Source organism: Mesoplodon bidens (genome assembly GCF_964165515.1).
Source record: "Mesoplodon bidens genome assembly, contig: HAP1_SCAFFOLD_164, whole genome shotgun sequence".
Lineage (NCBI taxonomy): Eukaryota > Metazoa > Chordata > Mammalia > Artiodactyla > Ziphiidae > Mesoplodon > Mesoplodon bidens.
The window spans coordinates 112,395-127,925 of record NW_027671188.1 but is presented as its reverse complement, the minus strand read 5'-3'; the positions used below and the strand labels follow the sequence as shown (position 1 = coordinate 127,925).

At 39.3% G+C, this 15,531-nt stretch overlaps 1 protein-coding gene across 1 annotated transcript in view; it reads right to left on the bottom strand.

Annotated features, from left to right (window-relative positions):
- Positions 1 to 12,275, bottom strand: part of LOC308611706 (putative helicase senataxin) — a 61,738-nt gene extending 49,463 nt beyond the window's left edge. Inside the window, exons 1-7 of the mRNA XM_081260386.1 lie at positions 11,785 to 12,275; positions 10,341 to 10,551; positions 8,260 to 8,369; positions 4,525 to 4,744; positions 3,632 to 3,751; positions 576 to 747; positions 354 to 441 (exon numbers count right to left, since the gene is read on the bottom strand). Coding sequence (XP_081116512.1) covers positions 354 to 441; positions 576 to 747; positions 3,632 to 3,751; positions 4,525 to 4,744; positions 8,260 to 8,369; positions 10,341 to 10,551; positions 11,785 to 11,961 — 1,098 coding nt within the window. The 5' untranslated portion in view covers positions 11,962 to 12,275. The remainder of the gene's footprint in view (positions 1 to 353; positions 442 to 575; positions 748 to 3,631; positions 3,752 to 4,524; positions 4,745 to 8,259; positions 8,370 to 10,340; positions 10,552 to 11,784) is intronic.
- Between the last annotated feature and the right edge of the window lie 3,256 nt (positions 12,276 to 15,531).

The following is a 15,531-nucleotide window of genomic DNA, read 5'->3' as shown; positions in this document are numbered from 1 at the left end:
CAATTTTGAGGTGAAGCTTTCATGAAAAGGTTAAATTTACAAAACCTCCATGTACTCTGGACCTCTTTCCTTCAGTTGGTTTCGATTTCTAGTCACGTGATTTATCTCCCTCATGCCATAAATGTTCTACCCTTCCAAAATGTACTTAAAAATTAATCTCTCAAACTGTGCATGCTCTCATTACAGACCATTTTTCCTCATGAGCTACTGTTCAATCAGAAACTGTTTTATGCAACAGTTGATTCAGAATAGCTACATATCATAAAATCAGCAATGCAACTAACCACGTAAAACACTGACTATACAATATAAAGGCAATACAATATCATCTGAATTCTCAAAATGTTTTATACCTTTTTGGTCTTTTCAGGGTTATAATTGTATACCATCTGGCTGCAAGTCACCATATCATCTAAATATGACTCCGGTTCTGACTTGGTCCTTAAATATTAAGAACAAATAGAAATTACTGAAATGAAGGGTAAAAAGAAGAGAAAAATCCTACTGTTAAAGTCAATTATAGTAGACTTCCTCATACAGATTGTTGGAAATCCTGACACAGGAACTGAACGAACCTCACAGAGCTGTTCCGTATGTTCTGGATCTCTTTCCTGTAGCTCACATTGTTGATAATGGTTTGAAATGCCTCAATAGGATCAATCAGTTGACCCCAGACCTTAGATCCAAGACGATCCAGAATCACCATGAAACAGTGTAACGCTGGCCAGAAAGGATCCACACTATCATCTGAAACACAATGGAGTAATTTGCCAAATTACAACACAATTAGAGAAAGGGACTAAAATATATTGAGAATTAAGCATTCTTTACCTGGGTAGCAACAAAACTGAAAGCAAAGCAGGAAGTAATTTAAAGTAAAGTCTTGTCAACTACAGGTTTTAGAAACCTGGCAAACTTTTAAATAATGTCTGCATTTTTTTTTTAAAGCAATACACCTCTGTTAAGAAATCTTGTTGTGTGGAACAAACTGAGATAGTCCAGATAAACTCAACTTTCTCACCCTATTTGCCAACCTGAAAGAATCGTTCCTCCTCTGCTTCTTCCAGACCTTTATACTCCCATCCTTCAATAAATAACAGAGGTAAAGTAGAAAAAAAAAAGGGAGAGAAAGAAAAACTTGGTATTTTCAGATCTAAACAAAGTCCATGATATGAGAAATCCTGAATTGTGTGTGTCATTCAGTTGGAATAAAGGACTGAACCCCTCATCCACTGGATAAGCAGAGATACATACTCTTTATCCATCCATTCTCAACAAGGCTTTGTTGTTATCTCCATTCCATCCAACTGGCAGGAATTCCCATTACTCACACACTCTTATGCCCGGTCCTTCCCCTCTTCTCTACATGCAGGGGCAAAACACTGCCCTGCTCAAAGACCTTCACTTGCTCCTTAATGTCTTCTAAGGAAATTAGAAGCCCTCAGTCAAGCATCTGTAAGATCTTACTCTTTCTTTCCAGATTTATTTTTGACACTCACATAAAGATACACCACCTACAGAAAAAAACAGATAGCTGGCTTTTTCCAAGTGAGAACCAGAATGGCTTCACTGTTAGCACCACCTGTCATCTTCCGCAGTATTCTTAGGAGGCAAGTGCTCTAACTCACCCAATTACTGTCAACCTTAGAACTTTCTGCTTTATTTCCCTCAGGGCTCTTAGAGTCTACTTTTTTTTTTTTATCATAGTCGTTCGTGTAGAACTGCTCATATACTTTTTTATCCTCTACTGAAGCTGTCTTATGTCTAGGAAGCTCTCAAATAAGGAAGAAAGTCATTAGTTAGGTGAAGACAATTATGGAATGTTTCTTAAAGAGGGGACTTCCCTGGTGGTGAAGTGGTAAAGAATCCGCCTGCCACAACATAGGCAGAACACTCTATGACATAAAAGACCCTTTTTGACCCACCGCCTAGAGACATGGAAATAAAAACAAACAAATGAGACCTAATGAAACTTCAAAGCTTTTGCACAGCAATGGAAAATATAAACAAGATGAAAAGACAACCCTCAGAATGGGAGAAAATATTTGCAAATGAAGCAACAGACAAATGATTAATCTCCAAAATTTACAAGCAGCTCATGCACCTCAATATCAAAAAAATAAACAACCCCATCCAAAAATGGGCAGAAGCCCTAAACAGACATTTCTCCAAAGAAGATATACAGTTTGCCAACAAACACATGAAAGGATGCTCAACACCACTAATCATTAGAGCAGTGCAAATCAAAACTACAATGAGGTGTCACCTCACACCAGTGAGAATGGCCATCACCAAAAAATCTACAAACAACAAATGCTGGCGATGGTGTGGAGAAAAGGGAGCCCTCTTGCACTATTGGTAGGAATGTAAATTGATACAGCCACTATGGAGAGCAGTATGGAGGTTCCTTAAGAAACTAAAAATAGAACTACCATACGACCCAGAAATTCCACTCCTGGGCATATACCCTGAGAAAACCATAATCCAAAAACAGTCATGTACCACAATGTTCACTGCAGCTTTATTTACAAGAGCCAGGACATGGAAGCAACCCAAGTGTCCATCGACAGATGAATAGATAAAGATGTGGCTATACATACAATGGAATATTACTCAGCCATAAAAAAGAAACGAAATCGAGTTATTTGTAGTGAGGTAGGTGGACCTAGAGTCTGTGGTACAGAGTGAAGTAAGTCAGAAAGAGAAAAACAAATACTGTACGCTAACACTTACATATGGAATTTAAAAAAAAAAGTTCTGAAGAACCCAGGGGTAGGACAGGAATAAAGATGCAGACATAGAGAATGGACGTGAGGACACGGGGAGAGGGAAGGGTAAGCTGGGACGAAGTGAGAGAGTGGCATGGACTACCACATGTAAAATAGCTAGTGGGAAGAAGCCACAGAGCACAGGGAGATCCGCTTGGTGCTCTGTGACCACCTAGATGGGTGGGATGGGGGTGTGGAAGGGAGACGCAAGAGGGAGGGGACATGGGGATATATGTATATGTGTAGCTGATTCACTTTGTTATACAGCAGAAACTAGCAAACCATTGTAAAGAAATTATACTCCAATAAAGATGTTAAAGAAGGAATCTGTAGACTCCACTCGCTGCAACTAGAGAAAGCCCATGCACAGCAACAAAGACACAACACAGCCAAAAATTAATTAATTATTTTTTTCAAAAGTAAGTTAACTTCCTTGGGCTTCAGTTTCTTCTTTTTTTTTTTTTTTTTTTTTTGCTGTACGCGGGCCTCTCACTGTTGTGGCCTCTCCCGTTGCGGAGCACAGGCTCCGGACACACAGGCTCCGCGGCCATGGCTCGCGGGCCCAGCCGCTCCGCGGCATGTGGGATCTTCCGGGATCGGGGCACGAACCCGTGTCCCCTGCATCGGCAGGCGGACTCTTAACCACTGCGCCACCAGGGAAGCCCCAGTTTCTTCTTTTATGAAAGTAACGTGCTGAGTTAAACTCTAAAGGTCCTTTCCAATTAAAAATTCTGACTCTGTGACCAAAACCATAAAACGGTCATTCTTTCTTTCCTCCACATCATACACCCAAGTTCTTACAGTGACACTAGTATTTTCAAAGTGCACCATCATCACAATAGTCAGCAAATAAAGTTTATTACCATCTGATTGCCTCTCCATGGCGTGAAGTATTGATTGCATAAAATCATTCTGTTTGTTTGAGCCCAACAACAGTGAATCCATGGTTTGCTCCTCAAGAATGGTCAGCAACATGCAGATACCTGTAAGATCACGTATAGTTTTCTTGAATTGATTAAATAAAACTGTTCTAATGTCTTCTCCAGTTTAGTTGGCAAAAAGAATAACAAGACAGTAAGATGAAACCAAACAGTATCCAGTGCCTCAGACATTGAAGTCTGAGATATTCATATACAACTCCTCCTCCTAAGAACAGAACTTTAGACTGAATAAAAAGGGAAAATGGCACGAACCTGGTTAGAAAACCATTTCCAAAATGACTACCACACAATTTGCATCTCATAATATCAAAGACCCCTTAAATTTTAAGATCACTATATTTCAAGTACCAGTCACTGCCAAATATACACATGACTGTAAGACTCTGAATCAATGAAGTAGGACAGAACTACTTTAAGTCAATATACAACTTGATGAAAACCAAAGTTAGTATCGCTTTCTCCCAGGAAATATTTTACAGATGGGAAAAGAGGTATTAAACCTCTGTTTCAAGAGATCAAAACCCTATTAAGTTCAGCTGCTGTGCTAATACGGTAACATCTAATACTGCCTTAAATAAAAGATCTATTTGCCATACTTGAAAATGTACCTCTTACACAGATGATTTCTAGGATAAGAAATGTTTAAAGACAAGATGTTGTAATAGTCAATTTAATGACAGAACAAGAATTGTGAACTATGAAATCCTTTATTTAGCAATTTTGATCAGATTACCAGAAGAGATCCCTTCCCTTGCAGGATAATCGTAAGAAATATTGGAAAATACTAATTATATGTGTGTAGGAACAATACTCACCTAACCAATAGTTTTTGTAGTTGGCAGTATCATACATGTGTGAAGGCAGAAGAATCAGTTTACCCTTCTCAAGGACAGAAGAAGTATCAATGTCTGGACTTTCGAAAAGCCCCAACTCAATAACTTTAAAAAGGCAAGTCAAAACCTCCTGTAAGTCATAATAATCATCTCTGTTCACTTTCCCCAAGTTTCTTGCTGTCAGGATAGCCCAACGTGAAACCTAAAAGTTTAGCACATTCATTACTTCATTTAACACACAATTGTCTACAGAAAGAATACAGTTAAAATAAGATTCTCTACAGATTACAGAGGACACAAGATACATCAAATACTTTAAAAAAATCATTGCACCGTATATCTTAAACTTATACAGTGCTGTATGTCAATTATACCTCAATAAAACTGGAAGAAAAAAACTATCATATAGAATAAAGTACTTTAGGAAAAATACATGATTTTCAGACATTTAAAGGAAATAAACCAAAAGGTCCATGATGACAGAAAAAAAAAAAGACGGAAGATACTAATTACAATTGAACTTTGAACAACACACAAGGGTTAGGGGCACCTACCCTCTGCGTAGTTGAATACACTAATATAATTCGAATATAACATAGGTGGCAGCCCTCCATATCCTGGTTCTGCATCATGGATTCAACTAACCTCGAACTGTGTAGTACTATACTACATGCTATTAAAAAGGATCTGTGTATAAGAGGACCCATGCAGTTCAAACCCCTGTTGCTCAAGGGTCAACTGGAATGCGACATGTGAACCTTACTTGATCCTGATTTGATCTAACCCTGATAAAGCATTTTTGAGAGAGTAACTTCCACTCAAATACTGACTAGAAATATATTATTATTATTATTATAAGTGTGTCGATGTAATTGTTCTTTTTAAAGAGCACTTACCTTTTTGATACACGAACTAAAGTATTTTATGGATGAAATGCTCTGATGTCTAAGATTTGCGGTAACTAAACAGGAGTAGAATATTGACCACATATTGATAACAGATGAAGCACAGTGATGGATATATGGGGGTTCACTACACCAATCTATTTTTGTATGTTTGTAATGTTCCATAATAGAAAGTTAAAAAAGGAAAAATGAAAAGAGAAACCTCAGAAGAAATCAAAGGTCACCTCTACATGGCGATATAGCATAGGGAAGTGATTTTAAATTTATTCTGCACTACAAACTGAATTTAGTGATCACAACCAACCTTAAAAACTAAATAAATTTTTTTTAAAAAAATCAGTGGGCTTCCTTCATAGTAACAGTAAGTACTGTTTTGTGAAATGTTTAGGTCACGTACGTCTATATGTGTGTGAACTCGATGAAGAATATTTTTACTTAGGTTATGGGCAGAAAAGTTTGCAAAACATAGAACTAGTGGACAAAAGAATGGGCTCTATGCCAACATAATTAAGTAATGGATTTTAAGCTATCGAAAAAAAATACAAAGGAATCAATGAGTCTATAACTTATGATAAACAGATGAATAAATGAAGAGCAGGGAAAATGGCTCTTGATTATAGTATAATCAATGTCAAGTGCTGACTGGTAAACGTGTAAAGTGCTGGGGTTGAAACTATTTTGCAATCTTAGAAAAACTGGCTCAGGGAAGAACCATCAGGTAATGCTAAATTTAGGAGAACATTTTGGTGAGGAGTAAGGTATTTATGTGATCTTAGAGTACTTAAGAAATAGACATTGTACAGTGAAGAAACTGGACAACACCTCAACTAGATGATCAAAATTAACATCACCATGAGAGGCCGGATGATATGGCATGCCGTATATCTGACAGCCTGAGAAGGACATAACATCCTTCACTTATGTAGTTTTCCAGTTGGAACGTATAACCGAAGCCTAACCATGCGCAAGCATCAGACAAACCCAAAATGAAAAGCATTCTATTTTTTGTAAATGGGAGGGAGGCAGAAATGACTATTCTTCAGAAATGTAATTGTCATAAAAGACAAAGATAGGCTGCGGAAATGTTACAGATTAAGGGAGACTAATGTAACACAACTACATGTAAATCCTGATCCTGGTCTGGATACTGGAGTACAGGGGGAAAATGCTACAAAGTACACTGGATCACACGACACAACTGGAAAACAGACCTTACTGTGTCAATGTTAAAGTCACTGAAGTTTATAATATTGTGAGAATATACTTATTCTTAGGAAATATACACTGAAGTATTTAGGGGCAAAAGGCTATGATACATGCAACCTACTCTCAAATGGTCAGAAAACAAACAGCTTTGTAGTTAACTGAAAGCAAATGATAGAACAAATGGAGTGAAACATTAGTAATTGGTGAATACAGCTAAAGAATATACAGGTGTTTTCTACTTTTTTTATTTTTGAGAATTTTCTGAAAATTTTAAAGTATTTTCAAATAAAAACTTTAAAAAAAGCATTAGGGCTCTGGATCAGGCTGCCTATATACAAATCCCAGTCACCATACTAGCCTGTGTAACTGTGGTTAAGTCTCCTGACTCAGTTTCCTCACCTACAAAAACACATATATAATGAAGAATACAGTCATTCCTGGCCCTGCAGACCCAGTCACCCAGTCTGCAAGTTCTTGGCCCAGGTCCTGGTTGCTCAGCTGGACCTGCTTCCTCTACTGCTTTGCAGCTTTAAGAAAGCCAGTCCCGGAGAGCAGCTGGCTGTACTTTCTGTCAGTCTTCTTTCACAGGCAGGAAAGCCCCACCCTTATTTTAAGCACAGGCCTCGACTCTGGTTCTACCCTTGCCTGGAGTAGACTTGTAATTCTTATTATCATGCACAAACTCAGTCCCCTGCTACCTACAGCCACCCAGGCCGACATACAGGTTTCCACCATGTATCACTTTGTATTTCTGTTCCATTACTGGTCCAAAGAAACATTTACCCTTTAAAAAGTGGGACTATACCTTTTAGAATTCCACTTTTTGAATTCTTTTCTATCATTGTTTGGGTTTGGCACAAAGGAGACAGAAATTCACCACCATTCTGACTGGAAACCCCATTACCGTGTTCTTTCTTCGCCACTTAAAAAAAAAAGCCTCTTTACTATCCTTCTATTGGCAGAGCAACCCTTCGTGGCTATTGTCTTAACGTTGTAACTCAGTTCTAGAGGCCAATGTGCACAGGTCCTACTGCACACGCTGCCTCGCCACATGATGTTAAGTCCTCAAACTCGAGCAATCAGCTCAAAGTCAGGTTCCAAGCCTCTGGTGTTGCTCTCTGCTTCTGTCTACCTACTGTTCTGATTCTCATGTTCCTCTTCCTGTTTGGCACCTAAGAACTGAATCTCCTTGTTCTCCCCTCTACCCCATCACCTGTTAAAAATCTCATCTATTAGCAAAATAATTATTTCAAGTGTTTTAACTGGTATTTCCATGTGCTTGGAGCGGGGCAGGCAAGCAAGAAAAGCAAGAGAGAACTCTCCTTCTTCGTTAGTTCAGGTCAACACACTGAAAGTTCAGATTATTCCCTCATTTGTCTTTTAAACTGAAGCATCACCTGTCAGAACTGTTTCCCTACTCTTTTAACCCTCTTCTTTGAGCCCCCCAGCACCCCCTCCTGAACTACAGTAATGTTACAACAACAAGAGAATAACTTTGGCAAATATTTTAAACAAAGTACACATCAAAAACCTCTATTATAGTTATCTGTAATATAGGTGCAAAAATAAAATATCCCCTCTTCCACTGCCTAACACTCACACTCACCATTTCATTGGGATGGACCAAAAACAAATAGATCCCTGGATGTTTGTCAAAAACCTGAAAGGAGCAGTTAGCTTGTTCCATCCGGCAAAGTGCTTCAACGCATAATTCATCTAAATAGAAAAAATAAGGCAGTAAACATAAGACATAAATCTTATCAACGTATCAAGATTCCCTAAATTTGGCTCCTTCAGTTGCTCTGTAAGTAAATGAAAAGTTGCTCCTTTTTTTTTTAAACTGAGGCATAAAATTGCTGTAAATGTAGGAATGATATTTAGCTGCTGAAAGACCGGTAGGTTGATCATAGTGTGTGCCTATGAATTGCTCTGACTTTCCTAGTACAAACATCTTTTTTCACACTGGGCATAATTATCTCCAGAGAGCACCTTCTTAGAAGTATGGCTATAGGTCCAATTCCATTAGCATTTTACATTTTGATCCATGAGGACTTTATCTTGTATCCCAGGGATAAAATCAGCTTTGCCCCACAAATGGCTATTTTGTCCTACTCTCAGTTACTGAGTAATCCATTTTCTCCAGTGGTTTGAAATGCTATCATCAGCAAAGAGTAAATTCCCCAAATATATTCGGTTTACTTCTGGAGTCTCTACACTGCTCCATGAGTCTATCTGTACCAGCACTATCTTAATCCCTGTTGCTTCATGGAAATTTCTTCATCACTCTTTCAAAAGTATACTGAATAGACTCATACGTTTACCATATCAGATGAATCAACTTTATTTTGTCAAGCTTCAAAGAATATTGTAGTGACAGTGGTTAGCTTTGGGAAGGAGGGACAATGACTGGAAAAGTAAGAGGAGAGCTTCTGGTGTGTTGATGATGATTTGTTTCTGACCTGGGTGCCAGCTACACAAGTATGCTTAGTTTATGAAAAATCAAGCTTATATAGTTTTCTGGATATGGTACTCTTTAATAAATGTTTGAAAAATGACTTGTTCGAATTTAAAAATCTAGTTATTTTGAATTTATTTAGAAAGAACTGATTTATCTAATAAATCTTTAGATATACTTTTCAATTTACTGAAAATACAGAGGATAGAGAAACAAGTCAAATAACATGACAAGGAAGAAATCAGAAAAGTCCAGGAAGCACATTATTCTTTAGGGCAACCATCTGGTCTCAGCAAGTCAAAGTTATGACAAAAAAAAAATCTATCTATCTATCTATCCATCTATCTATTTATCTAACTATATCTATACCTGTGCACACATACGTAAAAGTAAACTATTCTGGATTAAAAGAGATGTAAGAAATATGGAACCAAATGGAACCAAATGCACAGTCCCTGATTGGACTCTAATTTAAATAAATCATCCAAAAAACACATTTTGCAACTACTGGGAAAATCTGAATGTGGACTAGATACAGTAGTGGGTGCCTTAAAGGTACTGTTATTTCGTTAGATTTGACAGATCAGGAAAATGTCTTCAAGAGATTCATATTAAGAAATGCAAATATAAATGGCCAAAATCTAGGCAGACATAATATGCTATGCCATTGTGATTACTGAAAACTACTACAGACCAGTGGTTCTCAACCTGGCGATTTTGTCCCCCACTGGCCCTGACCCCCAACTCCCAAGGGACGTTTGGCAATATCTGGAGACAATTTTGCTTGTCACAACTAGGGTAATGGGGAGAGCAAGTCACTACCAGCATCTAGTGGAGAGAGGGCAGGGATGCTGCTAAACATCCTACAATAAACAGCATGTCCCTCACACACCAAGATTTATCCAGTCCAAAATGTCAACAGTTCCAAGTATGAAAAACCCTGCTACAGACAAATTCCAAGAATGAAAATTAATTGAATGGATAGAAGAATAAATATGTGATGAAGCAAATACAGCAAGATATCAGCAGCTGTACAATCTATGTGGTGTGTATATGGTATTCACTGTGTAATTCACTTTTCTAGGTTTGGAAATGCTCAAAATAAAACGTTTGGAAAAAAAAGTATCCTAAGTATATGTTTAAGAAACAGATTTTCAATATAGATAAACCCAAATTCTTACAATTCTTAAAATATAAAAATGATACAACTGTGAAACACCCAAGATACTCACTAACACGCTCATGTAAAAGCAAATAAGGATATTTCAGTATTTCAAGAAGAGCAACTCGAAGCTTATTTTTAAAGTCTTGGCCAGTAAGGTCAAACAGCTGTGCCTCTCCATTGTTGTCTACTATATGTAACTCGTCATCGTCTCCAATTTCTCCCTTCATGGCCTTTTCAAAGTGATTTATGAGACGTGAGGTTTCTAATTCCCATAAAACCTACAGGAAAAGAAAAACGGGCAGTGTGCTTTATATCTTATTAGCAACAAAATATACTGGATGTGACGATCCTTCTAGAAAGCCTTTTCCTAAGCATAAAAATTCAGAAGTTTAAAGAAGTACCAGGGCTTCCCTGGTGGCACAGCGGTTGAGAGTCCGCTTGCCGATGCAGGGGACACGGGTTCGTGCCCCGGTCCGGGAAGATGCCACATGCCGCAAAGCTGCTGGGCCCGTGAGACGTGGCTGCTGAGCCTGCGCGTCCGGAGCCTGTGCTCAGCAACGGGAGAGGCCACAACAGTGAGAGGCCTGCGTACCAAAAAAAAAAAAAAAAAATTATATTAGATTTAAAGAAAACAGTCACTGAACATAAAAGTGGCTTTTATGATACATGAACATGAGTACATAGAGCATGAGATGTTTACAACATTGCTCTTGCAGAGTTTTGTTATCAACAGCACTGTCAACTATACTCTATTGAAAAGGAAATGAGAAGTTGGAGCTTCTTTACACAAGCTGGGCCTTCTCTGACTTCCCTCCTATGTTCCAGCCATAGGTAATTACCTTGAAACATCAGCTTTAGCATAAAGGCATTGGTTAGCTTCATCGCTAGGCAACTTTGTAAACGTAAAGTTTTCCTCAAAATGTTCATAACTTATCATCCCCTCCTCTCTTCTATATTATTATACGTAACTCTATGGTCTGTATTCCATTTCTCACCAGATAAATATAATAAACCAATATTCAAAGCCACATATTTAAAATTATATGTTTCACTTTGGTTCCTGTGAATGAAAAAAATGTTTGTCTTTATTGATTTATAGCACTTAACATTAAAAAATGAAGAGAGGGGAAAAAGAGAACTATTAGCCAATAAAAGAATAACCCAAGCCATTCAGATACCTGGTTGTTAAGAAAGTCAAACACAACGACATTAAAACATGAACCCAAAAATACCCCATACGTCACTTCATTTCATGAAACTGTTTCACATCAAAATGTCTAAAAGTGGAGGATTATAAAATTCTGCTTTAGATTTCAATTCAATTCCATCAATCAATAAGCATTTATTCAGCACCTACTATCTACCAGGCTATGAGTTACATACTACACGTATATTAGCATTCACAGTTTAAATCACGTTTTCAGTTCCCTGAATGCTTCCAACAGAGTTTAAATTTATTCTCTTCCTAGTTATCAAGCTCTGAAAAATACTGCCCAATTAATGTAAAGTACCTTATGTAAGAATGGCAATTCATCCCTTGCTTTGTGGTATTCCGCCACACATTCTAAGCAGTAGCAGAGGTCTTCATCAGCTGTTTGAAATTCACTGGAGTGGGTCTTGGATGCATAGCGTTGCAGGAAGTCAATGGTGGAAATACCACCTGGTGTACACCAACAACATGTGCTCATTCTGTACCTGTATCCAGAAAAGAAGACATGGAAAGACTAAAGAAAAAAAAAAAAAACACACAACACTTCAGGCCTATTCTGGTGGAGAATGGGTACATTTCCTACTAATGATCATGTCTTCAACTTACAATGTGCCTCGACCACATCCAGAACATTCTGCTGGCCAGCTTATCAATCACTGGCTAAACTCAATCTGAGCTTACTCGTAAAAACTTTACCTGTGACACATGAAAAATAATGAAATGAAAGCAGTTAGTAATAAACATCATAAGGCAACATACAGCTGTGTTATAAAGCCGGCTCAAAACTATACAGTACTGATGGGAAATTATATACAGAGACATAGAATTATCAATGTTTTCAAAGTACAGATTTTGGAGTGTTCTAATCATGTACTGGAGTCAAGTGAAAAGCTCAGGAAACCTTTCACATTCCCTGAGGCCCTGCTCCCGAAATCCCTGGAAACCTTAGAAATCCCCAAATATTAGTCCATACCAATAACAAAAACTCATATAGAGAAGAATTTTCTCTTGGTTTGGAAGTATATATACACATGAATTTGCACATGTGTGTATGAACTGCTGCCCATAACTCACTGCTCGTCAAGGCAGTATAAACTGTAATGGCTGCAAATATAATAGCTACAAAACTATTCCTACTAAGTTTGAAACTTACAGTTTTCAACTGTCTCCAATTTGGGGTTTTATACTACCATCAGAGCCTCCACCATCCAAACTCAAGTAAAAAGGGTTAAATGAAATTAATTTCAGAGATTGGTTCAAGATGGCGGAGTACAGGATGTGCACTCACTCCCTCTTGCGAGAGCACCGGAACCACAACTAACTGCTGAACAATCATCAACCGGAAGACACTAGAACTCACCAAAAAAGATACCCCACATCCAAAGACAAAGGAGAAGCTGCAATGACGAGGGGTGCAATCACAATAAAATCAAATACCATAATTGCTGGGCTGGTGACTCACAAACTGGAGAACACTTATACCACAAAGTCCACCCACTAGAGTGAAGGTTCTGAGCCCAATGTCAGGCTTCCCAACCTGGGGGTCCGGCAACGGGAGGAAGAATTCCTGAAGAATCAGACTTTGAAGGCTAGCAGGATTTGATTGCAGGAATTTGACAGGACTAGGGGAAACAGAGACTCCACTCTTGCAGGGCACACACAAAGTAGTGTGAGCACTGGGACCCAGGGGAAGGAGCAGTGACCCCATAGGAGACTGAACCAGACCTGCCTGCTAGTGTTGGAGGGTCTCCTGCAGAGGCAGGAGGGGCGGTGGCTGTGGCTCACCGTGGGGACAAGGACGCTGGTGGCAGAAGTTCTGGGAAGTACTCCTCGGTGGGAGCCCTTCCAGAGTCCGCCATTAGCCCCACCAAAGAGCCAGGTAGGCTCCAGTGCTAGGTCGCCTAAGGCCAAACAACCAGCAGGGAGGGAACACAACCCCACCCATCAGCAGATAAGCAGATTAAAGTTTGACTGAGCTCTGCCCACCAGAGCAACACCCAGCTCTACCCACCACCTGTCCCTCCCATGAGGAAGCCTGCACAAGCCTCTTAGGTAGCCTCAGCCACCAGAGGGCAGACAGCAGAAGCAAGGAGAACTACAATTCTGCAGCCTGGGGAAGGAAAACCCTATTCACAGAAAGACAGACAAAATGAAAAGGCAGAGAGTGCTTTGTACCAGATGAAGGAACAAAATAAAACCCCAGAAAAACAACTAAATGAAGTGCAGATAGGCAACCTTCCAGAAAAAGAATTCAGGAAAATGACAGTGAAGATGACCCAGGACCTTGGAAAAAGAATGGAGGCAAAGATCGAGAAGATGCAAGAAAGGTTTAACAAAGCCCTACAAGAATTAAAGAAAAAACACCTAGAAGAATTAAAGAACAAACAGAGATGAACAATACAATAACTGAAATGAAAAATACACTAGAAGGAATCAACAGCAGAGTAACTGAGTCAGAAGAACGGATAGGTGATCTGGAAGACAGAACGGTAGAATTCACCTGCTGTGGAACAGAATAAAGAAAAAAAGAATGAAAAGAAATGATGACAGCCTAAGAGACCTCTGGGACAACATTAAATGCAACACCATTCACATTATAGGGGTCCCAGAAGGAGAAGAGAGAGAGAAAGGACCCAAGGAAATATTTGAAGAGATGATGGACGAAAACTTCCCTAACATAGGAAAGGAAATAGCCACCCAAGTCCAGGAAGCGCAGAGAATCCCAGGCAGGATAAACCCAAGGACAAACACGCCAAGACACACAGTACTCAAATTGACAAAAAATTAAAGACAAAGAAACATTACTGAAAACAACAAGGGAAAAACGACACGTAACATACAAGGGAAGTCCCATAAGGTTAACAGCTGATTTCTCAGCAGAAACTCTACAAGCCAGAAGGGAGTGGCACGGTATATTTAAAGTGATGAAAGGGAAGAACCTACAACCAAGATTACTCTACCTGGCAAGGAGCTCATTCACATTCAACGGAGAAATCAAAAGCTTTACATACAAGCAAAAGCAAAGAGAATTCAGCACCACCAAACCAGCTCTACAACAAATGCTAAAGAAACTTCTCTAAGTGGGAAACACAAAAGAAAACGACCTACAAAAACAAACCCATACCCATTAAGAAAATGGTAATAGGAACATACATATCAATAATTACCTTGAACATGAATGGATTAAATGCTCCAACCAAAAGACACAGGCTCGCTGAATGCATACGAAAACAAGACCCATATATATGCTGCCTACAAGAGACCCACTTCAGACCTAGGAACAGTTACAGACTGAAAGTGAGGGGATGGAAAAAGATATTCCAGGCAAACGGAAATCAAAAGAAAGCTGGAGCACCAATACTCATATCAGATAAAATAGACTTTAAAATAAAGAATGTTACAAGAGACAAGGAAGGATGCTACACAATGATCAAGGGATCAACCCAAGAAGAAGATATAACAATTATAAATATATATGCACCCAAAATAGGAGCACCTCAATATGTAAGGCAACTGCTAACAGCTATAAAAGCGGAAATCAACAGTAACACAATAATAGTGGGGGACTTTTTTTAATGTTAATTTATTTATTTTTGGCTGTGTTGGGTCTTCGTTGCTGCGTGCTGGCTTTCTCCAGCTGCAGCAAGCAGAGGCCACTCTTTGTTGTGGCGTGTGGGCTTCTCATTGCGGTGGCCTCTCTCGTGGAGTACGGGCTCTAGTGCGTGGGCCTCAGTAGTTGTGGCATGCGGTCTCAGTAGTTGTGGCTCTCAGGCTCTAGAGCACAGGCTCAGTAGTTGTGGCCTGCAGGCTCTGTAGCGCAGGCTCAGTAGTTGTGGCGCACAGGCCCAGTTGCTCCACAGCATGTGGGATCTTCCAGGACCAGGGCTCGAACCCGTGTCCCCTGCACTGGCAGGCAGACTCTCAACCACTGAGCCACCAGGGAAGCCCGGAACAGAAACAAAGTGCACAAAACACAAAAGGATGAGGGCATGTCAAAGGGACATAATAGACACCAACCTGAAGAGCTCCCAGCGGCCAAAGCTGAAAC